This window comes from Lepidochelys kempii, chromosome 20, assembly GCF_965140285.1.
Source record: "Lepidochelys kempii isolate rLepKem1 chromosome 20, rLepKem1.hap1, whole genome shotgun sequence".
Taxonomy (NCBI): domain Eukaryota; kingdom Metazoa; phylum Chordata; order Testudines; family Cheloniidae; genus Lepidochelys; species Lepidochelys kempii.
In genome coordinates this window covers 25,464,017-25,490,414 of record NC_136399.1, presented here as the reverse complement: position 1 = coordinate 25,490,414, position 26,398 = coordinate 25,464,017, and the positions used below count along the sequence as shown (strand labels likewise).

Below are 26,398 nucleotides of genomic sequence, written 5' to 3'. Positions count from 1 at the left end.
CGGGGAAGAAAGGTCTTGTTGCTAAGCACAGGACTGCGAGGCTCTGCCACTTCTCTCTTGCTGTAGCTCTGAAATTAAGGCACTAGAAACTTAACAGTTTGTAACTCTTTTAATCAAGTCCTTCTGGGATTCAGATGTGTCCTAGCTGAGCCGATGTATAATGGGCATAGAGTTGAGGACCACTTACTTTTCCCTTTCGGCTTCTCTTTTGAATCTGGCTGGCCTCCAACTATAGCTATTAATTCTGCTTCCAGTTCACCATCCTCCTCCTTATCATTGTCCATCATCCCATCTGGAGAGAAATCCACTAGCAAACCCATCTAGAGACGATAAAAGACAAACCACGAGTCAATGGTTTCCTAATAGACAACAAGAGGCAGTGGTATCTAGTGCTTAGATCAAGGGACCAGGCGTCAGGATTCCTGAATTCTAGTCTCAACTGAAAGAGGGAGAAGTGTCATCTGATGGTTAGAGCAGGAGATAAGGAGGGGGTACTTTTTTCTCCCTGCTTTGGGAAAAGAACATAAGAATGGCCATACTGGGTCACACCAACGGTCCATCCATGTACAGTATCCTGCCTTCTGATAGTGGTATGCACCACCTGGAGCCTGCACCGCATCCCAAACCCTCTTCCTCAGCCCTGAGCCCCCTCCTGCACCCAAACTCCCTCCCAGAGCCCACATCCACTCCCATACCCAACTCCCTGAGCCCCCTCCTGCACCCAAACTCCCTCCCAGAGCTGCACCCCATATCCCCTCCTGCACCCCAATCCCCTGCCCCAGCCCTGAGCCCCCTCCTGCACCCAAACCCCTCACCCCCTCCCACACCCTAACCCCCTGCCCCAGCCCAGTGAAAATGAGTGAGGGTGGGGGAGAGCGAGCGACGGAGGGGCCTCGGAAAAGGCGGTGGGGCAAGGAAGTTTGGTTTTCTGCAGTCACTTCACCTCTGTGTGCCAATTTGCCCACTGATAACATGAAGTTAACAGGACACCTACTTACACTACTAGGCATTGTAAAGTTTAACGTATGTTCATAAAGCATTCCGAGAGCCTCATATGAAAGGAGCTACAGGCGTATAATCATATTACACAACACGGGCTTTTTGACAGCTTCCCCTAACATGTGGTTAGGGTGTGTCTTGCTGTTTGTACAGTGGAGTGCACCTCACTGTAATATCAGAGAAGATTCAATTTTCATACTGCTCGTTAAGAAGAATCATCTCTCCCTCCTACAGAGACTGCTGCAAAGACTTAATTGCAGGTGTGTATGTGCTTTTATAGGAGTGTGTTGGTTTGCGCTTCCCAACACCTGTCTCTGCTTGGAGTTTGACCCAATCCCTGATAGGCGAAAGAATAAAGCATAAGGGAGGGGGCAGACTTTCACCTGAGACAGGACAAGGCAATACAAACCCTGTGTGCATGCACCACTATGTGAAAATCCCTGACAGATGGCAAAACTCAACCCAGTACCTCCTCCTGGTAGATTATTAAAAGAAAGACTAATGCAAGTACCCTAAACCTTCAGATGGCCTGAAAATGGGGAAGCAACATGCAATCCCCCCACCCTCCAAGCACAGTCAGATAAATTTTACGGTCTATCAAGGTTTTATAGCCAGTGAAATTGAAAGCTCTCACCAATTAACTGGTCAAACATTAATTTTATTGAAAGCAGGATTCAAGCGAAGGGGGAGGTTTAGTACATTATCCACACCTAATTGGATTCTGCCGGACACAAAGCCCTCCAGCATATGAAGAGAGGGAGGGCTATTACCATATGTCCCTGGACAGTTTGTCCTCCATAGACTTGCTCTAGATCTCTGATTTCGTCCATGACTTGCATGTTGTGACAATTTGGCCATTCTTAACATGCTCTTTCTGCAGACAAGTACTTCCATTAATAATTCGGTGCAGTGCCAGACAGCAGTACTAGTTACTGTCATCTGTGCCTTGGTACCGTAGTGACTAGAATACCATATACAATACCACTGAAAGTGATAGGTTTTCCAGCCATTCCATCTTTTAGCACATAGACAAGTTCAGTAAAAAGGGTGCAAAAGAAAGGTCTACAGAAGCTCAATTACCCACATCCCCCAATACAAGAGACCTGGAATAATGCCCAGTTTTATCCACCATAGACTGGAAATGCTGCAGGATGCTGGACCATCTATCCTACAGAATGGCAATTTAACCTGGGATCTATGACAAGACATCAAATTTTATTCCTCTGAGAAAGTCACTTAGAAGCAATCAAGTTCCCATCCTTAGACTGGCACATGTGCTCCACAGACGAGTGGCAGGCACAGTGTGAAAGAAAAATTAGCTTTGAAAAGTTAAATTGGTTCTTTGACATTTGCAAAACAGTATTTAACACCATTCATTTCAAACATCTTCAGCAAAATTCTAAATTCACCTCCCCAGTCATTCTAGGAAAATAAAGCAATTGTTTGATCATGCCAGAAGCTGTCAGAAAGGAGACCTGCAACTCACGTAAACCTGCTATGTGATTCTGATCTAGGTTAATAAAAGTTAAGAGCCAGAAACAACTCAAAAGATCACCCTGCCCATCGGCCTGTACACAGAGATTGAGAAATTTCTCAGATTTCTAGTTCACTATGTAAACACAAATGAACACTAACATCAGGAATTCTGCATCACGAAACTGGGGTAAAAGAAATGCTGTGCTTTAAGGAAACGTACGCAACACTATTTTAAATTCCACACGTTACTATTTTCCTTGTTTACTTTTAATTCCACATTTTGGGCATTAGCAGAGGGATGTTGGGAACAGATGAATCACTCCTCTTCATCGGGTCCCATCTTTGTCCCAAAGGGCTAGGGTGGAGGTGGGGTATAATGATGATTTGTTTACTTCTATTATTTCTGGTTTGTCAATTCCCCTGATGTGATTTCTAAATGACAGCAAATCTGATTCTCACCTCGGGATGGAGGCAGAGGCCACTTTGGTTACAACCTGGCCAATTTTCTCACTGGCAAAACCAGTATTTTTACCATAAGGCCAGCAGGACAAAAATTTACCCACAATGAAAGAACCAATATTATTAACGAACAGCAACAATTTTCCATCTCTATAGAACTTTTCATCCTGCAGAAGCCAAACTTTACAAACTACAGGCCTGAACCTGCTCCCACTGAAGTCAAGAGTAGCAAGGTTGGGGCCTTTATACACACAAAGGTTACTTCAGGGATCACTTATTGGGGGGTGGGAGCAGCAGCCTCAGGGATTGGGGGAATTTAGGAAACTGACAACAGTACAACTACATTTTTTTATACCAAGACTCTCAAAGCAGATCCGAAGGAAGAGGCGTTTCCTCATACAGACAGGGGAGACGTAAAAAAAGAAACCCAGGACTCACCTGTCTGGCTTTGGCAGCACCACTGCGTCCTGGTGGTGGAGGCGGCCTCCTGTTCTTGTTCATTTCTTTCCCCCCCCCCCTCAGACTGAGCTGAAAAGAATCAGTGCATTGGGTCAGATGGAGCTAGATGGTTACAATGGGATCACCCAGGCACTGTCCCTGTGTTTCCGCTCCACCCCAGGACAGTTTGGCTAACAAACCTCATTCCTTCCTCCTCCTAATGCTTTCTTCTTCCCCTCCTCTTTACCTCTCCCTACTCAGCCCTCTGACTCCATCCCACTTTCCCCCTCATACCCACTCCAATGCCCTCCTCTCCTCCACAGAGTTCCCAACTTCCAGGAGTTCTCCCACAAATCCCCAACACAGCACACACACTTCCCAGATCCTTGCTTCCCTCTCAATCCAGGAGAGGCATAATGAACTATTCTCCCTGCCCATAGTGCTCCCTCTCTCTCCCTACCTGAACTATCCACATGCCCCCCCCACCCCGCCAGCTCCTGCTCTCCCATCCCCAGCAACCACACCCTGAAGCCCTACAGAGCTCATTGTCCACTCCCCCAAAAGCCTACTCTCCCCAGCCCCAAGGCTTCTGCCACCACCAGCACCCCGCTCCCCCACCCCAGAACCCCCCCACTTCCTGACCCCTCTCCCCGGCACCTCGCACCCCCACCCCAGCACTCCCCCACCTCCTGACTCCTCCCCCTGGCACCCCACTCCCCCACCCCAGAACCTCCTTTCCTCAGCACCCCGCTCCCCCACCCCAGAACCCCCCCACCTCCTGACCCCTCCCCCTGGCACCTCGCACCCCACCCCAGAACCCCCCCACCTCCTGACCTCCTCTCCCCGGCACCTCGCACCCCCACCCCAGAACCTCCTTTCCTCAGCACCCCGCTCCCCCACCCCAGAACCCCCCCACCCCCTGACCTCCTTTCCCCAGCACCCCGCTCCCCCACCCCAGAACCCCCCTATCTCCAGACCTCCTCTCCCCGGCACCCCGCACCCCCCCACCTCCTGACTCCTCCCCCTGGCACCCCGCTCCCCCACCCCAGCACTCTCCCACCTCCTCCCCCTGGCACCCCGCTCCCCCACCCCAGAACCTCCTTTCCCCAGCACCCCGCTCTCCCCACCCCAGAACCCCCCCACCCCCTGACCTCCTTTCCTCAGCACCCCGCTCCCCCACCCCAGAACCCCCCCACCCCCTGACCTCCTTTCCCCAGCACCCCGCTCCCCCACCCCAGAACCCCCCCACCTCCTGACCCCTCCCCCTGGCACCTCGCACCCCACCCCAGAACCCCCCCACCTCCTGACCTCCTCTCCCCGGCACCTCGCACCCCCACCCCAGAACCTCCTTTCCTCAGCACCCCGCTCCCCCACCCCAGAACCCCCCCACCCCTGACCTCCTTTCCCCAGCACCCCGCTCCCCCACCCCAGAACCCCCCCACCCCCTGACCTCCTTTCCCCAGCACCCCGCTCCCCCACCCCAGAACCCCCCCACCCCCTGACCTCCTTTCCCCAGCACCCCGCTCCCCCACCCCAGAACCCCCCTATCTCCAGACCTCCTCTCCCCGGCACCCCGCACCCCCCCCGCTCTGACCCCTCCCTCACACTTCCTGGCTCCCCTCAGGAGCCTCGCTGTCTCCCCCAGTAGAGGGCTCCCTTCGAAGACACCCCAGGGGGAGGTGGCCCCACTCCCTCCTTATCCCCCCCCAACTCACTTCCTGCTTCGCCCAGGCAGCTGACAACAACACGCCTTGCTTTACGACCACCGGCACACCATTGTCGCAAAACCGGCAGCGCCGTCGACGTGCTTTACGGAAGGCGGAACCCGAGCGAGCGGGTGACCCTGCGCGGCAGAGCGCACGGGCTGAGGGGAGGGGACTACATTTCCCAGGAGACAACGCAGGGAGGGAGCTGAAGCGCGCATGTGTAATAGTGGAGGAGGCGAGACCTAAAGAGGGGCGGGGCTAACAGCCAAAGGTCGGGAGGGAACTGGGAACCTTAACCGGGGGGCGTGGCTGAGAGAGAGGGCGGACGAAACCTGGGCTGGGCCCCCATTAGGGGGCGGAGCTAAATGCCCGGCCAGGGAGCCGGGGAGCGCCGCGGCGAAGCGAGAGGGGCGGGGCCAAGCTAGGGCCGGTTGGGGAAAGGGCGGGAAAGGCGAGCGCGAGCCTCTGGCGGCGACGGCGGCCTGAGGCGACGCCGGCGCGAGCCCTGAGGCGAAGGGCGGGGCAAGGGGGTGAGAGAGACCCCGAAAGGGCGGGAAAACCCGAGTGGCGCTGAGGGGAGCGCATACCCCCCTTCTCTCCTGAGGTGACTATCGCGCTTGGGGGGGAGGAGGAGGAGGCCCACCACCCCCATCCCCCGGCCTCAACAGACAGGCGGCAGGGCTGTGGCTGGGCTGCCCGCAGTAGCACCCGCCGCAGCCAAGCAACGGGTAACCGTGCGTTGGCAGGATGCGGTGGTGCCAAGGGGCCGGCTCATCCGGTGGAGATGGGCCGCCTCCCTCCGGCCATACCGTCAGGAGCTGCTGGTGCAGCGGGGTGACGCCAGGATGCCACCGTGTCACAGCGAGCGGACGACGCGCTGGCTGGCGGGCCCCGGCCAGGGAACGGATGTTCTGTCCCCGTGACAAACTTAGACGATCTGAGGAAACGTGGCCTGACTTGAGACGAAAGGCGAACCTTCCAAAACAAGAAGAAAAGGCGCACTTCGTCGGACGCATCGGCTCCCGAAAGCTTCTGCTCGAATAAATTTGTTAGTCTCTAAGGTGCCACAAGGCCTCCTGTTCTTTCTGCGGATGCAGACTGACACAGCGGCCACTCTGAAACCTGTCAAAACAAAAGTCTAAATACAATTACTTTTAGGTCCATTGAAAACGCTTGCTTTTGATACATATGAAATGTTTCAGTTTGATCTTTGACTATTTTAAAGAGGCTTTTACTGTAAATTTTCAAAACTGAAAGCTGCTTCGAAACTAAAAATCGAAACTTTCTCTTCTGAAAATGTCAAAGCAGGATGTTTCCGCATTTTAAAAACTTTTTCCAGTTTTTTTTTTTTTTCAAAACACAATTTAGCCAAAATAATACAAAATTTGGTTTAGTTGAAATAGCGTTTTCCAATGGAAAACTGTTCGGACCAAAAAAAAACTTCAACCAGCTCTAGTGCTGGCACAATGTCGGCATACCAAGATGCCATGTGGTGATGAGGAGATATGCCATTCACAGCGACATCACTACATTGCATTGGAATGGCACAGTTTTCTCAATAGCAGGCCCATACCACTGGAGATCACTCCCTGCAGAAAACGGGTTTCAGAGTAGCAGCCATGTTAGTCTGTATTCGCAAAAAGAGAGACTGCTGAATTGGAATTAATTTGCAGACTGGATACAATTAATTTAGGCTTGAATAAAGACTGGGAGTGGATGGGTCATTACACAAAGTAAAACTATTTCGCCTTGTTTATTCCCCCCCCTCCCCCCAGCACTGTTGCTCACACGTTCTTGTCAACTGCTGGAAATGGCCCACCTTGATGATCACTACAAAAGGTTCCCCCCTACCCCCCTGACCCCGCTCTCCTGCTGGTAATAGCTCACCTTAAGTGATCACTCTGGTTACAGTGTGTATGGTAACACCCATTGGTTCATGTTCTCTATGTATATAAATCTCTCCACTGTATTTTCCACTGAATGCGTCCGATGAAGTGAGCTGTAGCTCACGAAAGCTTATGCTCAAATAAATTGGTTAGTCTCTAAGGTGCCACAAGTCCTCCTGTTCTTTTTCCCTGCAGAAAAGTGATTTACCAGGAAGCTGCCCACTCTTAGAATAGAAAGAGCTGCAAAAAGAAGTAACTCAGTGCCCAAGCCTTCTGAGCTGGTTAAATCCTGATTTCCCAGCTCACTGGTAAAACTGCAGGCAGCAGGGGTGCATAGTGCTTGGCCTCTCTAATTGAGATCTTGAATATTTCAGTGTCAACTTTGTAAGGTGTCTAGATACTTTGATGATAGGTGTAACAACATGTGGGCAAAATCTTTATCCCTGTACCTGAATAATCTGCATAACTTCCCTTTGTCCTGCATGAGAAGACAAGGTGGGGGAGGTAATGTCTTTTTTTGGACCAACTTCTGCTGGTGAAAGAGACAAGCTTTTGAGTGACACCGAGCTCTTCTTCGAGATGGCTACAACAGCACTGCAAATACCTTCGTCTGGCATATCCACTCAAATACTATGGATGGAAAAAATATCTCCTGGCATTATGTACTAATAATTTTAAAAATCCATAGTAAAATTTCAACATTTATATTTAATGTGTTTTGGCTTGTATGAAATAACGTACACTGAGACTTGTGTATCTTGAGCACTCTTGTGTTTTCCCCCATCTAGATTTACCAAGCCGTCAAGATGAATAAAAGGAAGAAAAAACTACCAGGTAATAATAATAAAATACCAGGGCCCAGTTTGGTGCTACAAGTGGGTGTGAGATGCCACCACTTATTTCTTTCCCCCCAACCTAGCAGAGTCCAGGGGTGTATTGAAGCCCGCTAGTTTCATGTACCTGGTGCTGGAGAATAATAAGAGGGCTTCATGTTTCTAAAACTGAATTGGCTCTTTATTAAGATAATTTTTTACAGAGATGTTGTCTACTCTAGCATTCAAACCATGCACAGGCAGACTGGCTCTTGCCTGGTGTCTCCTCCAAACCTTTCCGCCCTGCAAAATGTGTTTCTCCATCTCGATGCAGGTTGCTACACTAGTGAGAGGGATCTGGTTTCAAGGAGTTTCAGGGAGTACACACACTCATATTTTAAACAACTGCACAATCTATTGTGAGCCACTGCTTTCTCATTTTGGCACCTCACATGGGCAGATCTTACTTTGTAGGTGGAGCTTAGAAGAGTACCACCACCCGCAGGCACCGGCTTCCTCCAAGCCCCGGGGGTGCTTAGCACCCCTGCTCTGCCCCACACCCATGCGACCCCTTCCCCCAAATGCCCATACCTGCCCTGCCTCTTTCTGCCCCTGCTCCACCCCAGGCTCCACCCCCACCCCTTCTCCCACGTCCCCATCCCCAGCCTGCCCCTGCTCCATCCCTGGCCTGCCTCTTCCCACCCAGTTCCGCCCCCTCCCCAGAGCAAGCCCCCCTGCACCCCCCCCAGTGCCTCCTGCATGCCGTGGAACAGCTGATCGTGGCAGGCAGGAGGTGCTGAGAGGGAGAGGGAGGAGTTGATCGGCAGAGCCGCTGGTGAACGGGGGTTGGGGGGCAGTGGCTGCTAAGCACCCACTGATTTTCTTCTGTGGGTGTTTTAGCCCTGGAGCACCCACGGAGTCAGCACTTATGTCACCACCGTTTCTCCTCCTTTCATCCTGCTGTACAATACTTTGCATTTCTATAGCAACTTTCATATGAAGATCTCAAAGTATTTTACAGATATTAATTACATTTACAACCCCTTTGTGTGGTAGATATCTATTATTATCCCTGTTTTGCAGATGAGGATATGGAAGCACTGACATGTGCGGTAATTTGCCCGTAGCCACACAATGAGCCATTGACAAAGCAGGGAATAGCACCCAGTTGGTTCCTCCAGTTCCTTTATAACACTTCCTCTCAGGCAGTGCTTAATTTGTAAAGAAAGAGGTGCCTGGGCTCAAACAATAACAATGGCATCCTCTGCACAGCATGACCTCACATGCACTGTACATGTGAGGTCACACTTTGTATGTCAGTGACAGAAGAGGTAAAGCTCTACTCTCAAGTGGTTTTGTTTTAATAAATATTTCATGAAGTTTCTCAGTAGTCTGCACTTAGAGACCCTGGCTGTTTATCATGTAGCAAGTGCATTTCTTCTTGTTTGGGTACACAAGAATTCAACATTTGCATTGTGTGTTCCTGCTGTCTCTCTTGATTGCATTTGTTCTTACTCCATAGGATATCAGAAGGGAGTCTGGCCTGGTGCCTCTTAGTACAGTTGGTAATAAAGAACTAGAGTTGATGTGGGGAGCACAGTCTGCATTTCTTTGGAAAGAATCCTCATCTTTTTACCCCCATCTAACTGAAACACACTTGAAGAATCAATAAATGCTGCATCTTTAAAAATCCAGCACAGCATGACAGTCCATTTTAAAAACACTCTAGAATCAATCAGATCTGCTTAGGTTCTTTTAACTTTGGTGGAGAGTATGGGAAACTGGTACTCCTAGAGGGCTAGCAGCACTTGAACTCTCTATTCAAAGATCAGATGGCAGTGCATGTATGCGAGAGCAAGCTTCCTGCCAATACACTGCAGTAAGGACCTAAAGGCAAAGGGCCTGATTCTGCTCTCATTTACACTTAGGCTCGGAAGGATTAGATTTTTTCAATAAATGTCAGTAAATGTCTATTTCATCGTAATTTGCAGTGTTGTAGCTGAGTTGGTCCCAGGATACACAAACTGATGAAAAAATATTTCTGTCAGTAATAATCAAAATTTACAGAAAGGCAAAGTATGAAAAATGCTGCTTGAGAATTTATAAGTATTTTATTTATGGATATTTACTTTGTATATTTTGATAGGTGATGTTGATAATTTGTGTTTTAATAGTTATAAAGTTTTAATTTTAAATCTATGTCTATTGTCATCAAATAATTGTCTGACCACCTTATAATTTCCTGCAACTGTGAACATTTAAATCAATAAAAATAGAAAAAAATACTTGAAACCTGTAACTTTGCACTATGGTGAAAATTTAAATAAATAAAAATGCTTAAAAATTAAACATTGGTATTATCTATCAAAATTATGAAAAAATAATAATCAAATTCTGTCAAACCTATTTACACAGTTGTAACTGCATTGACTTCAACAGAATTGCTCCTGATTTACACCATTGTGTAAAAGAAGAATTGGGTCCAAGGAATGACATGACCAAACTAAGCTTAACCGTATGGGTGATAATTTTTAGTTCTTACTGCTGAACTAGTTCAGTCTCAGCTCCCTCCCCTGAGTAGAACCTGTCTAATCTACTCAGAGATTGAGTTTTGTCAAATTATACATTGTGGCATAATTATTATGTAGTTTGTGTTATGCAGCTTTCTGGTAGGTGGAGGATCACTAGAGAATTCCTGTTCAGCCTCTCTCAGCTAGCAGTGCTTACAGGTTTACTCGAGAAAGGAGACCTGGAATTTGACCACTGCATAATTAACTTTTAACACTGGCAACATACATGAGGCTTTCTTCCAAGATGCAGAGGGGGTTTCAGAATTCCTTTCTTAGCATTTGTTTTCCACTCTGCCAAATCAGGAGGTGTCCAAAGTGCAGCAAGTGGGACAAATACAGCCTGTAGCCTCTTAAAATATCACTCATGGCTAATCTGCTTGCAACCTCAGGATGAAGACAAACATGGACAAATTTAGGTTTTACTGGTCATGAATTTATCCAACCCATATGTTTTATGCATTTACTGAGAAAAATAAAAGTACCAGGATCTTTATTTAAACTGATGTAAATACTGTACTGAACTGGCTAAGGCACCACTTCCCTCAACTGGGATCAGAAGTCCTCTACTGTGTATCATAGGTCCTATATTGCTAACAACTAAAGAAGATCCTCCTTTAGCTCAGATGGTAGAGATGTGTGTTTCTGTAGCAGGAGGATATAAAATTCATCTTTGATATTGTAATTAAGCTCCTGATCACCATGATGTGCAGGATAGTAATTTCTGTGAAGTTCCTCGGATGCTCAGTGAATTATTACAATATATATAAAAAATAGGTTCTGGCAGCTAGCAAATATCTAATGTAGCTTACCTCAATGTTGCTAAATCCCTGTGCCACATCATTAAGAGGATTGCTGTATACAGTTAAAGGGCCTGATCCTTAGTTACACTAAAGCCAATTTAAACCCCTCTGGCAGTGTAAAAATGCTGCTTTACACCCACTTTAAGGTACCTTAACACTGCAAGAGTGCTGCAAAGGGTCCTTAGCAAAACTGACTATCAGATCCAAAATCATCTGTAGCATTTTATGTTGTGTCACAGACTGCATTAGAAATTTACTGTTAGTTTGACATTTTTATGTAGCCACAAAAATTAATGCAAAACCTGCACTAATGACCACTTGGTCAAATGTATAATGATACTTTGAGGTTATTAAGTTTCCATTGATAGGGCCTGTGGAGTAATTGCCACAGCTCTCAAGCTACAATGTAACTGTATAAAATTGCACTCTTTTTCTGTTCTAGATGAGAGATGTAGTGTAATTATTCCTGTTGCATAGAACATTTATCAATTTGACTTTTTAATGATTTTTTCCCTTAAAAGAAGAAAACAATGAACTCAATGTTTCCAAAGCAAAAAGAAGCCTTAGGGAGAACTCCCAGCTGACAGCAGAGAATAATTTTGAAATAGCAATACAACCTCAATCCAATGATTCCAAAAGAAAATCAAAACCAACTACAGCAGGAACAAAGCAGGAATGGGAAGAGAACAGCCAGGAAAACACTGAAGCTTTGGCAGTAAACTTGCAAACAAGGTAATTGAATTCCCCATGAAGCACTGGAATCATCAGACATGAGTTTCTTGGATGATAGAAGACAGAGATTTGGAGTAACAAAGGCGGGGGGGAAGTTCTCACTGTAGAGTTGGGTGAGCGGGATGAATATGGAGAAAGACTTCCTTTTTCTGACTCCCTGCACATTTAATTTTCACTGTCTTTGATCACTTGCTCAGAATTTCTTTCACATACGATTTCTTTATAGGAGAACGTTCACTTGAAGCCTGAGGGCCAAATTCTGCAGTTCTTTACTCAGGCAAACCTAATAAGTCAAGAACTGCAAGATTTGTCCCCATGGACCTAATTTTCAGAGTTATTAAGCATGTATAACTCCAAATGAAGTTATAGAGTTGTGCTGGCTCAACACCTCTCAAAAATCAGGCCCTGTATTTGTACCAGGGGTTCTCAGACTTTTGTATTGGTGACCCCTTTCACATAGCAAGTCTCTGAGTGTGACCCCCCTTATACATTAAAAACACTTTTTAAATATATTTAATACCATTATAAATACTGGAGGCAAAGCGGGATTTGGGGAGGAGGCTGACAGCTCACGACCCCCCATGTAATAACCTCGCGACCCCATGAGGGGTCCAGACCCCGAGTTTGAGAACCCCTGATTTATACTGTATATGTTTGCTTCAGTTTTACTGGTATATATTAATACTTTGTGCTTCAGTTGTGTCTTTCAGTTGAGGGTCTCAGAGTGTTTTACAGATAGTCTCACAGAATTCCTGTGAAATGGATCCATATTGTTATCTCCTTTTTACAGAAGGAAGAACAGGCCCAGAATTATTATGATTTGCTCCAAGATAACATGGCAAGGCATTGGTAGAGCTGGAAATAGAATGCAGGGGCCCAGAATCTGTGCTCTAACCTCTCCATAGGGAATTTATTAATTTGTTAATTTACAGTTTCTAAATGTGCATGCTGTTGTGCTCTCTTTTTCTAACCAGCTCAGGTGATGAAGAAAGAAAGACTACCACTGAGCTGAAACAGTTAAGTCAGGCAAAGGAGTTTATTTCTCTTCCTTTATCACAAGTAAGTCTGTTCTAATGGTGTGATGCAAAACTAATATTAGCAATAAATTGTGCTGTGGTCTGCTAGGTGCTGTCTAGACATTCGTCTGTTAGTGAATTCCCTCCATGGCACAGCTGGATTTGATTCCACTATGTAGCTGGATTTGTTGGGTGTACATATTGTTATCTCCTACACCTCAAACTTGGATGCTCATGGTTTGTTGGCAGCAGCTTTACCAAAGCAACATGCATTAGAAAAAGGTTGACTTAGTAGAGATGCTGCCTATGGACCACACATTCATCACAAGACCTAAATACATATTAATAATGTGCAACTAATGCAATCCTCTGTTCTACTGTAAAGTAAATGTTAAAATGTGTGAAATTATGTGAAATGCATTCTTTAAATTATTCAGCTCTGTTTTCTATGTTCAGGCAAGTAGTCTGTGTGAGTTTAGATTCAGGCTTGACATGTTATTTGGTAGATTGAAATGGGTTGGTTTGCATTATTTAACTAGACAGGATTATAAAACCAGATAAATTCATTCCCTTGTTATCTTTCTAATCAATAGTGAAAGTGTCTGATCTGAGGGAGCTCCGGTCAGGGTTGCTCAGAGTGCTGTATTACTTAGTACATTTGGTAATAACCACCCTTTACACTCATCATTATTGAACTTGGTTGTAGAATTCAGCAGGGAAGTTTGTGCCAGTCTTTGCAAAACCAAAGAAAGGTTTGACTGAAACACCTGAGAGAAATGATGGAGAAGCAGCAGGGTTTCAAACAGAACAGGTACAGCACTGGATCATCAATTAACATGTTAGACAGCCCTACCAATGCATGTGCAGTTATATACAAGAGCACCTACAATTTACAGGCACCTCTTGTTATATGTTGGAGAACATTTAGCAAAATAATTCCTTTTGACTCTAAAATTTAAAGTACATTTTATTTCATATTAGTAATTAAAGATGAACATATTCCATGCAACACAGTTCAATGGAACAGTGCCCAGAAATGAACCCCTTTGGTTCTTCGAAAAGTTTTGCCCAGATATGAAGAGAATGAAAACATTATGCATGAAATTTTCAAAAGCATATAAGTGACTTAGGAGCCTAAGTCCCTTCTTCAAAAGACACTTAGGGTTGAAGTCCCTTTCAATGAGACTTAGAGGCTTCTAAGTGTCAAAGTTACTCTTAAAAATGAGACTTAGGCTTTTAAGTTACTTAGGCACTTTTGAAAATGTTTCCTGATGTCAGTAATATACAATAATTGACCAGCCAACAAGATATAATAAATCTTGGCTCTGCTTATTGTAGAACCATAAATATGAAGGATGGGAAAAAAACGTATTAGGTCCATCTACTCTAGTCTATTTCCTCTTAACTAGGCCTGTAAGATTGCTATGCAATCTCTTTTCTAGTGCTTTGTCTTGTTCAGTTTTAAATGACTCAACGACAGGGTTTCCACTAAATCCCTTGAGAAATTATTCCATGGTGTAAGTTGGCTCAGCAGAGTGGAACAACTACTATATATTCCCATGCAAATGGGAGTAATAAATCCAGGAGGACTAAAAAAGGGAAAGCTGTTCAGTGGGTGTATTTAAAAATCTTTCTGAATTCTGTGAACTGCGGCACAGTCTGCTGTTGGCAGGGGTCCTTGGGAGATTCATCGGGCCTCAGAAAACTGTTCTGAGAGAGAGAGGACAAAGCCTCATGCAGATCCTGGGTCAGTATATATTAAACTCAATGGAACTATGCCAGTTTACACCATCTGAGGATTAGCCCCCACTACTTTTCATTGTCTGCTAATGGACTTTCAGACACCTTTGGGAACAACTGATTATTATTAACTTTATCACATACTTACATATAATTTTCACCTTTGTAAATATCCTCTGAATTCAGTGTACAGCTCCTATAAATTGCCTGGTAATTGTTTGTATAGATTGGAGTAGAGATCTATAGACTGGAAAATACTGACGTTGCTCTGTTATTTTCCTTCAAGACACTAATGATGCACAAACTTCAGGAAATATTAGAGTCTAATCTCCAATGCACAGACAGCAATCCGGCATGTGAGTCCTCAGAAGCAGATATGCAGGAAGCAAAGTTCCCACCAGAATCATTTCAGTTGATGGGGACCAAAGGGCAAGAAGCTGGAGATACGGTAATTTCTCACTGTCAGAAATGTACTAGTGAAGGGCTGGATGTTAAAACTCAAAACCAGCACAAGATTAAAAACATAAGCAATGAGGCTGCTACGGTAGGTGATTCTCACCAAGGAACAGGGATAGCATTTAATTTACAAGAAGACAACTGTGACAAAAACACCTTCGTGGAACTTGTTCCCTTATTTCTAGATACTTTATATCATAAGGATGCAGGCAGTCATGAAAACAGGAACCTATCTCTAGGGTCACTTGAATGCCCCATTGAAAAGGATGTGAGCTGTAGTATACTAAGAGAACACAGAATTTCTGACAGAGGTAAAGGCAATCAAAATGAAGACCTTCTGAATAGTTGCCTTGAGAATGTGGACCAAAATAAACCTACAGAGGAGGATGAAATTGCCATAAAATTAGACAACTTTGTTAAAGAAGAAAAAGAGACTAAAAATGTTCATGGGGAAGTCATAGATCTGATGGATACAAGCATCAAAAGCAAAATGGAGAGCAACCTAATTAAACCTCAATTTTTAGTAGATTTAAACATCACCACAGATAAGGAAAAGAACAACTCATGCACAAGGGGCAGAGGAGAAGAGCAAAGCAGCAGTGACAAAGGAGCAGAGCAGAACAGTCCATTCAAAGATGGCAAAGCTGCAGAACAAAACAGCCTTCACAGCAGTGGCAAAATTGCAGAACACAGCAACCTGTGCAGCGCTGGTAAAATTGCAGATCAAAGCAGCTCAAAAAGCAGTGGCAAAGCCACACAGCAAAGTAGTCCATGCATAAGTGCTGAAGTTGTAGTAGAGCAAAGAGCCAATTGCAAAGTCACAGAGAAAAGCAGCCCACAGAGCAGTGGCAGAGTCTTGGAGCAAAAGAGCCTGCAAAGCAGTGGTAAAGTTGCAGAGCAAAGCATCCCTCACAACAGTGGCAGAGTCTCGGAGAAAATCAGCAGTGACAAAGACAGAGATATTTCTGGGAAGGATTTTCTTAGTAGTACTCAATCCATGATTGTTGATCTGAAGATGGATGTAGAGGTTACTGAATCAAAAAGCATACAAGCTATTGAACCAATCAGTCTATTTTGCCTACAAACTGAAGGGTGTGGTCACTCAGAGTGCAGCAACACCTCACTGCAACCAGCTTTTTACACTGGAGAGAGTGATACAGGCAAAGAAGAGGCAGAAAAGAAGAGTGAGACATCTGTAGGCACCAGAGAAGAATCTGACCCAAATGCTTCAACCCTCTTGATTGATAATAGCTTTGTATGTGAGAACAATCAAGAAGACTACATCACTTTGGAGTGGTGGAAGGAAAATGGAAATGAGAAGGTGAGGCCTGATAGGAAACAGTCACCAGTTAGTATCTGTGATGCAAGACCTAATTTATTAGAAGGGAAACAGTCAAATACAGAGATTGTTCCAGAGGCAGGAATAAAATCTTCTCCCCTTTCATTTGGCCTCCCGTTGAATGTAAAAAACAATGAAGAAATGGTCATTTGTGAGAAAAATAAGATGGACCTTGTTCCCATGAAAAATTGTCTTTCCCCTATAGATGTTCTTGAGCAACTGGAAAGAGAAAAGGTGATACTCAATCATAAAAGAGAAACTGATGCTAATTCAGGTGGCTGGAAATCTCTTTCTGCAGCAGATACAGGTTTGCCTAGTGGTGCACTGAGGGATCCTTCCCCTGTGGACCAAACCTGCTCACCTTGGGAAGATGCACTTTCTCTGGATCTAGAATTGTTGCCTGACAACCAGTTACAGAGTGTCCTTGAAGATAACAGAATTGAATTTCCACTGCAGCAGGTAAGTTGATTGTCAAGTTACAATAATGTTGAGCATACATACCCATTTTGAACTGAATTGGGCCCACCTAGCATACAAAGGAAAACAACATTCAAAATGCACCTGGCAAATGTGGAATTTTATATATAGATGCAAATTTTCTGGCTTCTTTTATGATCAGTTTATAGTGTACATTATGAGATTTAATTAGGGCCTACCTCAGGCCCCAATTCAGCAAAACATATAAGCATGTGCATAATTTTGAGCATGTGAATAATCCCATTGGAAGTCAGGGGGACTGTTCCTGTGTTTTGTGACAATTTGGAGTATCTGCTGATAACTTACAAATTCTGGTTGATTTTATGAAAATGCTGTGTAACTGAATGCCCAGGGAAATGGGGTTGACCAAGTTTGTCTGCAGGGAAGGGGACAAGGGGTTTGAACAGTGGAATTTCCCCAAAACGAGAAAACAAAGAAACGAGGTGTTAATACTAGGAGATAAAAACTCATAAAGCCAGAAAGGAAGCTTGGGTAGGAGAGAAGAACAAAGGCTCATGCTTTCATAGGAGTCCTTTATGACTGAAGGACCAGCTGAGGAAAAAGGAAGCTAGCTGCAGGAGAGAGACTATATGATTTAGAGGCAAAGCCATGTGGAGGAGGGGGACACCTAGAGGACTCTGACCATATCCCAAAGAACACTCAGGAATGGTGAGAAAACTGAGGCAATGTTTTATTATTATATCTGTATATCTCTTGTGCTGTTTAAATTGTGTTAGAAATCTTTGCAAAGTCTATCCAATATATGCTTCAACTATCGATTGTCCCTCAAAATGAGGGTGCCCACAAGGCTGTAGCTCTGGGAAGGTTGTGTGTATTGAGGAGTCTGGGGAGCTAGTCACAGAGCCTGGGCAGTTATACCACTGGTCTCAGCTCTCAGAATAGAGGATCTACACCTGAGAAAGTGCCTAGAAAAACCAAAGCCAGAGGCAGTGCCTGGACTCTGCTCAGACTTAGGAAGCTTAAAAGCATGAGTCCAACATGGTGGGACCCAAACACTACAGCCAGGTGAGTGTACAGAAGAGAGAGCTTGACTAGAGCTGTGACATGTTTAAAGTTAAATGGGACTCCTTACATGCTTAAGTGTTCTACTGAATTGTGGCTTAAATATAGACCCATTGGGTAAGGCATTTCTGATAAGGGCATTTATTTAAAATACTTCTTTTAAGAACAGAATCAACCCCCCCACACTTTTTTAGCCTTGGTGGCATTTGTTTAAAACATGCTACCTTAGGGTAGAACTATCCAAAATGCATCCTGCTGGCCAAATACAGCGTACAGTCTTAAAATGTAGCTTTTGGCCACATTCCCCCTAAATGCCAAAAGCTGCAGGGTGAGAATAAAACTGATAAACAGGCAAAATCTTCAAAAGTGACTATTACTTTTGTGTGCCTCCATTTTTGGTTGCACAGCTTGAGCTCTTTAGGATTGGGGTCTAAATACAGCCTTTGGGCTCCCTAAAAGTTGCCAATGAGGCTTTTAGTGTAGCACAGTTTGGGCAACTCATTAAAGAATATACCTGCATGAGAGTTCTGCCTGTACTCATCACTGATTGCTTAATAACTAATTTATTAATTATTGTTATTATTATACCAGGATGTGCAAACTTTGTGCAAAATAACAATAGGATTTCCTCTTTCCTGGTTTTAATTTGGCATGGAACATGAGAAAGGGATGACTACACATTGGAATTCTATTCTATACTATTCTATATAGGTTTTTATACCACACTCATCCCGTAATATCTGAGCACTTCCCAGTGGTGCATTAAGCAACTTCTCTTGGTGTGTCAAATTAAATCTTTATACAGAGCATTTCTCTATTTTTGAATTAACTTCCTCCCTCTCAGCCATTTTCTGTGGATAGTAATTGCAGTCCTTCCATCCCTGAAAGTGATCTGTATCCTGAAAGAGAACGGCGTGGTCCAAACATACCAGTCCCTATCATTAATATATCTTACCCAAACAAGCTGCAACCCAGGTAGGGAGACTTCCTACTGAGCAATGTGAAACCGTATTTTCAATATGTTCCTTCCATTCATAGATTCATGCTCTGGACTAAGCAATATTGCATTTCACCAGTCCAGGACTGTACATATTAATCCTGACTACTGGAAATAGAATAACTGTTATTTCAATGGACTTCTTTGGTACTAGGAACATTTCTGGTAAGAAGGGATAACAAGATTCAATTGTATTTCAAGCTATCATGGAAAGAATGGAAAGTGTGAGCTGGCTGTAGTCCTGATTTTGGAGCTATACAGACGCTCTGTCATTGCCACTCTATATGATAAGTATCCATGTATAAATATGTGGGTACTAGCCTCCTTATGGGGGGGAGGAGGTGTGAGATGGCATAGTGGATTCGCATGCAGAGGTGTGCTCTACACATGGATTAGAGTTGGGGACAATCTGGAATTGGGCAATTACATTTTGCCTACCTAAAACTTCCCTTGCATTTTTAAATGGATTTAATATTTACTTCCTGCCCTAAACTATTGCATAATGTTGCCGAGGGCTTCTAACTGCTTTGTTCCATACTCTTCTGGAGTGGGTGGACAAAGTCATTACTATAGTTTGCAAGGCATGATGGAATCCTTTCAGATGAGTGATGTGTAGCAATGTGAGATACTAGTTTCTGGTCAAATACCAAATATAGGGAATTTTTCATTGTATAGGTAATACAGCAGGAATCGGCAACCTTTGGCATGCGACCTGTCAGGGTAGGCCCCCTAGTGGGCTGGGCCGGTTTATTTACCTGCTGCGTCTGCAGATTCAGCCGATCATGGCTCCCACTGGCTGCGGTTTGCCACTCCAGGCCAATGGGGGCCGCAGAAAGTGGTGTGGCCCAAGGGATGTGCTGGCTGTCGCTTCCCGCAGCCCCCATTGGCCTGGGACAGCGAACTGCGACCAATGGGAGCTGCGATCGGCCGAACCTGCGGACATGGCAGGTAAACAAACCGGCCCAGCCCACCAGGGGGCTTACCCTGGCGGGCCGCATGCCAAAGGCTGCCTATCACTGTAATACAGTTTTCTTCCTAGAACCTCATTCTGATTTTTCTGAAAATAAGAACATAAGTAAAAAAAAAATCTGAAGAGCTTGAAAAAATGGAAACTATATATATAGTAGAAAAGTTACGTCAACCCAGCTACGTTGCTCAGGGGTGTGAAAATCCACATTCCTGAGTGATGTAGTTAAGCCAACCTAATCCCCAGTGTAGACAGTACTAGGCTGATGGAAGAATTCTTCTGTCAACCTAGCTGCTGCCTCTCAAGGATTAACTACAGTGATGGAAGAACCCCTCCCGTCACTATAGTGAGTGTCTACACTGAAGTCCTACAACAGCACAGCTGCAGCAATTTAAGTGTACAGGTAGCCTCAATATATAATGAGCCTGATTTTTGTTTACACTAAGGCTCTTTTACCCCTTTGGCAGTGTACAGAAGCCTTAAAGAGGGAGTAAGTTGCAGTTAGCCATATACTGTATAGGGGCCTTAGTATAAATGAGAATCAGGCCTAATGTTTTAGCTGAGTGCGTACTGATGTGTTGGTGATTAGGGCTATTTTAGTTCTTCTCTTCTTCCTTTTTTCATCAGGGTTGAGATGATGGAGGGGGGTTGTGAGCCCACCAAAGAGGAAGATGCAACAGATGTTGTTTGTGGTCTGATTATTGAGCTCTCTAATCTCAAGTAAGAACATAATTTCTGTATCAGGGATGGTGCATGTAGAACTCTTCACAGCATGTGATTCTCTTGATTATTGACTGAAGGATAGGAGGATTGATTCATTGCGCTTTATAATACAGACAGCTTCAGAGATTTGGTTTGTTTTAGTGTCAAATGTCTAGGTCTTTGTATGCCCTGTAAGAGATTGAACCTGCACAAGTCATGTGCACGGTTACATGGGCATAAGGGCAAGGTTTAAAAGTGATTAGTAGAGCAGGGAGCACAGGAGAGGGACTCCTGCACTAATGACAGAGCTACTGTGAGGCTACCATATCATTCCTAAAAAGAAAAGGAGTACTTGTGGCACCTTAGAGACTAACAAATGTATTTGAGCATAAGCTTTCGTGAGCTACAGCTCACTTCATCGGATCCACTGAATGCATCCGATGAAGTGAGCTGTAACTCACGAAAGCTTATGCTCAAATACATTTGTTAGTCTCTAAGGTGCCACAAGTACTCCTTTTCTTTTTGCGAATACAGACTAACATGGCTGCTACTCTGAAACATATCACTCCTGCGTACCAGCAGGTTGAAACTACTGCTTACTGTGAAAGACTTGGTTTAAGATTACTTATGCTACAAACCTCCATTCACACTTGTGCTGGAGTGTAACAGCCTTACTACACACTCTGCTGCAAACCACACAGGGATTGAAGGGTCAAAGTTTATGGCATTGTCTTTGCTAGGAAAAAAAAGATACTTTTTCCAAAATCCTAGTGTACATACAGCAAATTGTAATTACATAAGAATGACCATACTGGGTCAGGCCAATGGTCCATCAAGCCCAGTAGCCTGTCTTCAGACAATGGCCAATACCAGGTATTTCAGAGGGAATGAACAGAACAGATAATCATCAAGTGGTCCATCCCCTGTCACCCATTCCCAGTTTCTAACAAACAGAGGCTAGGGACTCTTCAGAGCATGGTGTTGCATCCCTGCCCATCCTGGCTGATAGCCATTGATGGACCTATCCTCCATGAACTTATCTAGTTCTTTCTTGAACCCTGTTATAGTCTTGGCCTTCACAACATCCTCTTGCAAAGAGTTCCACAGGTTGATTGTGCATTGTGTGAAGAAATACTTCCTTTTGTTTGTTTTAAACCTGCTGCCTTTTAATTTAATTGGGTGACTGCTAGTTCTTGTGTTAAGAGGAGTAAATAACACTTCCTTATTTACTTTCTCCACACCAGTCATGATTTTGTAGATCTCTATCATATCCCCCTTAGTCACCTCTGTTCCAAACTCAAAAATCCCAGTCTTAACCTCTCCTCATGAAAGTTGTTCCATTCCCCTAAATAGTTTTTCTTGCCCTTTTCTGTACCTTTTCCAATTCCAGTGCATCTTTTTTGAGATGGGGCAACCAGATCTGCATCCAGTATTCAAGATGTGGGATACCATGGATTTATATAGAGACAATATGTTATTTTCTGTCTGATTATATATGCCTTTCCTAATTATTGCCAATATTCTAATAGCTTTTTTTACTGCCGCTGCACATTGAGTGGATGTTTTCAGGGAACTATCCACAATAACTCCAAGATCTCTTTCTTTTTAACATGGGTTAGCTTGATCAAAGTAAATCCTAATCTCTACTAGTTAGTTTTTTAGTGTAGACTGTCCACGGTCAGCCGCTAGCAGATAACATGTTAAAATACTTTTCCTGCCTTCATGATTTAAACCCCCCCCCCTACTTTTATCACAGTGAAGACAAGGCCTGAGAGGGGAAGGGATTTCATTTATTTAAGCTCCCTATTTAGGAATTTGAATTAAATAAGTGCAAGTAAACAAACCATAAAATCTGAAGAGTTTTTACTTTTAGGCCCCATTCATCTTTAATCAATGAGCAATCCCTTCCTTATTCACATGTTTAAAGGTAAGCACATGTTTATGCTGAATAGGGCCTAATGCTTTGTTAAGATTTTTTGCTTATTTGTACCTATTTAATATTTTGGAGAAAATCTCTCTTTGTGAAAGACACAACAAACCTGTTCTTTCAATTAAAGGTGATCTGCAAGGGAAAGAAAACCAGTATGTGAATTATAGAGTGTTCAGATTAACGAAGGACAAATTTGTGATCTTTATAAGAGTGGGGTTTTTTTTAAAGATATTTAGAATCTCATTTCTGCAGCTGTGTGGAGAAGTTTTTTGCTAATGTGAAACACATCTTGTTTTCATTCTTTCTAGTCGACTGATAATGAACACCCACAGGGATCTGGAGTCTTTAAAGAGGCTGAAGTACAGAAAAAGCAGACAGTCGGGAAGGTTTATTGCTCATGCCCTGAAGGGAGCGACAAATATTCTGTACGCAGTAAAAAAATGGAAGGAGATCTAGGACTGTGCATCAAATCAGAACCAAATAATAGCATTGTTTGGTTTAACGGTTTAAATGGCCAGAGGTTTTGTTCTGTTCTGGTGTTGCTTTTACTTTCCTACATTTGGCATTTTGTACCTTATCCTTATTTACACTAAGGCCCCTTGACACCACTCTAGCCATGTTAAGTCTCTTTTTTACTGCCAGAATTGAGTAATGAGGCTGTAGCATAAATGAGAATAAGGCCCAGTGTCTTAGAGCCAAATTCTTGCTGGCCACTGGCTGATTGCAGTACAGGAATAATATCCACCCATCTCCTGCCTCCCCAAAGGGCACATATACAGAGTTAAAAAAAAAAACAGTTGTATGCTCAAATTCTGGTTGTAAACCCTTGATCTTTCCCTTCCAACCTTGTCCAGACTAGAATTTAAAGGTGAAATGTTGAGCCATTCTAGCTACCATGTCTGAGAAGCCTAGGGTAGACAAGGCAGCATATACATGCTAAACTGTTCAAGGTAAACCCTAGTCTCCCCACTTAAGACTTCATCTCAATCAGTTTAGCATGTGTTTAAGGTCCTAGATTTTTCAACATACCTTTCATCCTTATCTAGGCCAGGCCTCCATCACTTCTGCTATGGAGCCCTTGCAGAGCAGGCTTTCTTCATGTTTTCAGAGGAAACCAGAACTGAGGTGCTCTTTTCAGTCCTATGACCCTGCAACAGCCTGGATTTGTGCTGTATTTTTCTGGTATAAATTATGCAAAACTTTGGCCCTTGAATTAAAAGTGAAACTGTTTACCAGCTGTTTTAAATCTATAAGGGATGGCAAACCTGAATGTTGATACTATTTATTTTCTTTCCTCTTTTCATTCTGTGTGCAATAAAATAAATACTAGTTGAACACAATCTTCATAATCCATGGATGAGTCTTCAAACATTTCAGTACTTCATTATCCCTATAATATCATGCACCATTGGTTTAAAAAAAAAGACAATTATATAATACATTTTTTTACTAGTGAAACAACATAACATTTTCAATAGAATGACAACCAAAAACTGGCAAATAAAATAACGTTCAGAAATAACTGGCAAATAAAACAATATATATGTATAACATATAAAACAATTTTCAAAGAAAATAAAGGCAGGAAGACTTGAGACTCTGTGAGGGAAAAACAATAATTTCTTAAACACTCACCCACTTAACGTTAGCTGGTAAATTATTAACCTTGTTACCTAATGCCCCCTCAACTCAAATATGGGAACACCCAGCTTCTAAGAGCTATTGGATTGCTGTGTGAGCTTTCACAAATGGCCAGAGTGCTGTGTTGGAGTCTTCAGGCCAGGACTATTTTGTTGATATTCTTTCTCATTCCCTTCAACTGAATGACATAATTGCTCAAAGACTGAGGCAAATGCCATCAGCTTCCCAGGTGTAAGTCTTACCCCTCCATGAACTGGAACATCCAATGGAAGCCAAAGCAGGTTTCTGTCTTGAATAGAAAGGTAAAATGGTCCTGTAGAATGGTAGGCAAGTTAATGATGCTGGGAGAATTCACCTCCATACTCTCTCCCCTTATTTGCCACTTCACTCCAAGAGCCAGATGGAATCTGGCTCCCAGACCTCTCTCCCCACATTGCCTGCATTATTCATGATATCTCTTTGGCTTCCTCCATGCCATCCTCCTCTACTATTGATGCATCTGGAGCAGCAAATGCCTGAAATGCCAGAGGAGGGACATCACCTGAGGCAGAGTTGGGAAGGTGAGGGGAAAAAGATGCCTCATTCTTTGGGACCTGAAAAAAATTAAGCAAATGTAATTATACACCCCTTTTTTCCCTCAGAGCACAACATGTAATTATTGGGCTAAATCCTGACCAATTTAGGACTTATCTACATGAGAAAGTTCCATCAGTTGAACAAAAGTTTTATTTTAAACTGGTTTAGTTAACCTAGTGCAAACCCCTGTATGGATACTTTGATTTTGGTATAAGGGTATGGAACCTTTTGTAACCTTTATGTTGAAATGTTTCCAATTAATATTAAGTTGTTAAACTTAATATTAAGTAGTTAAAAATGAGGATGCAATAAAACCAAACTCAGTTTTCGGGTTCCAGCCTCTACATTGGTTATAGAAAATTTATTTAGTAGAGGACACAAGGAGACACTTGGAATGATACAACCAAACTCTATTTAAAAGGAAAATGATAAGCAAGCAGAATTCAATTACTATTTACACAATATTACAGTTATACTTCACCTCAAGGATGAGATTGTGTATCAACGGGTGATCAGCTCCACTGGCAACAGAGTGAAGAAGGGCCTTATAATCCTGGAACCTAATGATACCCTTCTGATGTTAATTGAAGCTCCTTTGCAATTTAGCAAAACTTCTCCTTTTATACTCAATTATAATATTAATTAGCATTAAACTGCCATTTACCATAATTATATTTCCACCACCTTCTTATTGGCTCTTTACATTACTTATTATTTAAATTAACATTTGCACCAATGTCCTTCCCATTCTATCAATATAGGTAATATTTTAATAAAACATTCATTAAAAACCTTGCTTAAATCAGTTATAACCAAAATGTAATGGTAACATAGCCCTGGGTCCCATTCTGCTAACTCTTACTTTCACATAACAACACTCTGTCTCCAACTTATCTCTAACTTTCTCACACTAGCATCTTCAGTTTTCCTCTCACTAAGCCTAGTTTAGGCCCAAAATCTACCTGATACTTATTTCTTAACCCAAACTATCCTATAGACTGTCAGCTTGTTTTGAATTAAACCAATTCCTAAACCTAACGAAAAACCACTTTTTAAACAGTTGCAACTTCCTTGTGTATATAAGGCCTTATTCAGTTTTTACTTAGACAAAACCCAGAATTCTGCCATAGTAAAAGTTTGAGTAAGGATTTCCGGATTTGGTCCTCTGTTTGGGAGTTATAATCCTTTCATGGCTGCTTTATAAAAAAAAGTCGCTTTGAGTTCTACAGTTGAAAAATTTATCATAAGTATCAGTGACCTGGAGCAAAATAATTCTCAGAGTCAAGGCTTGTGACACACACAAGTTGAATCACTTTTAGTCAGTTAAAAAAAAAACATTTAAGTTAATACTGTGTAAACCCCTATGAGAACACTCATAATGATTTAGACATACTTAATACTGATTTAGCTTGCACCAGCTAATGCAGACTTGAACCGATTTAACCTGACGGAAACCGCTTTATTTTGGTTTAAGAATAGCTTATTGGGATTCAGCTTAAACCTGTCCTAACTGACTTAAGATAAACCAAAACAAACCTTGTTTAAACCAACATAAGGCAGTGTCTACACTACAGAGACTATACTAGCATAGCCACATCATAGGAGCACCACCTATCCAAAGTTAGTTACATGACCTTCGAGGGAAGCCCCTGTTGA

The 26,398-nt window shown here is 43.4% G+C and overlaps 3 protein-coding genes across 7 annotated transcripts in view; 1 reads left to right on the top strand and 2 right to left on the bottom strand.

The window, feature by feature from the left end:
• Positions 1-5,173, bottom strand: part of CC2D1A (coiled-coil and C2 domain containing 1A) — a 36,025-nt gene extending 30,852 nt beyond the window's left edge. For 3 of the 4 annotated variants that reach the window (XM_073318951.1, XM_073318949.1, XM_073318953.1), the window contains exons 1-3: positions 5,088-5,173; positions 3,373-3,462; positions 188-320 (exon numbers count right to left, since the gene is read on the bottom strand). In XM_073318951.1, coding sequence (XP_073175052.1) covers positions 188-320; positions 3,373-3,435 — 196 coding nt within the window. In that variant the 5' untranslated portion in view covers positions 3,436-3,462; positions 5,088-5,173. The other variant, XM_073318950.1, reaches the window with a different exon arrangement.
• A 403-nt stretch (positions 5,174-5,576) lies between these two features.
• Positions 5,577-23,828, top strand: LOC140900733 (uncharacterized). 2 transcript variants are annotated; one of them, XM_078849484.1, is made up of 6 exons: positions 5,577-5,682; positions 7,753-7,798; positions 11,668-11,878; positions 12,853-12,937; positions 14,921-16,888; positions 22,834-23,828. In XM_078849484.1, exons 2-6 carry the CDS (start codon positions 7,771-7,773, stop codon positions 23,116-23,118), a joined length of 2,577 nt encoding a protein of 858 aa, XP_078705610.1. In that variant the 5' UTR covers positions 5,577-5,682; positions 7,753-7,770; the 3' UTR covers positions 23,119-23,828. The 2 variants fall into 2 exon arrangements, with proteins under 2 accessions (XP_078705610.1, XP_078705611.1); XM_078849485.1 differs by lacking the exon at positions 5,577-5,682 and having other exon boundaries at positions 7,675-7,798.
• Positions 23,829-24,017: 189 nt separating this feature from the next.
• The window catches only part of LOC144929565 (uncharacterized), a 43,851-nt gene continuing 41,470 nt past the window's right edge, over positions 24,018-26,398 (bottom strand). Inside the window, exon 6 of the mRNA XM_078849487.1 lies at positions 24,018-24,759. The gene's annotated coding sequence lies outside the window, so the exon portion shown is untranslated. The remainder of the gene's footprint in view (positions 24,760-26,398) is intronic.

What these genes read in the sequence shown, in the direction of transcription:
- LOC140900733 (XM_078849484.1), top strand. Translation starts at nt 7,771, where the DNA reads ATGAATAAAAGGAAGAAAAAACTACCAG. An exon ending in AAGGAAGAAAAAACTACCAG is followed by an intron (nt 7,799 to 11,667) that starts GTAATAATAATA and finishes TTCCCTTAAAAG; the next exon opens with AAGAAAACAATGAACTCAAT. An exon ending in TTGAATTTCCACTGCAGCAG is followed by an intron (nt 16,889 to 22,833) that starts GTAAGTTGATTG and finishes CATTCTTTCTAG; the next exon opens with TCGACTGATAATGAACACCC.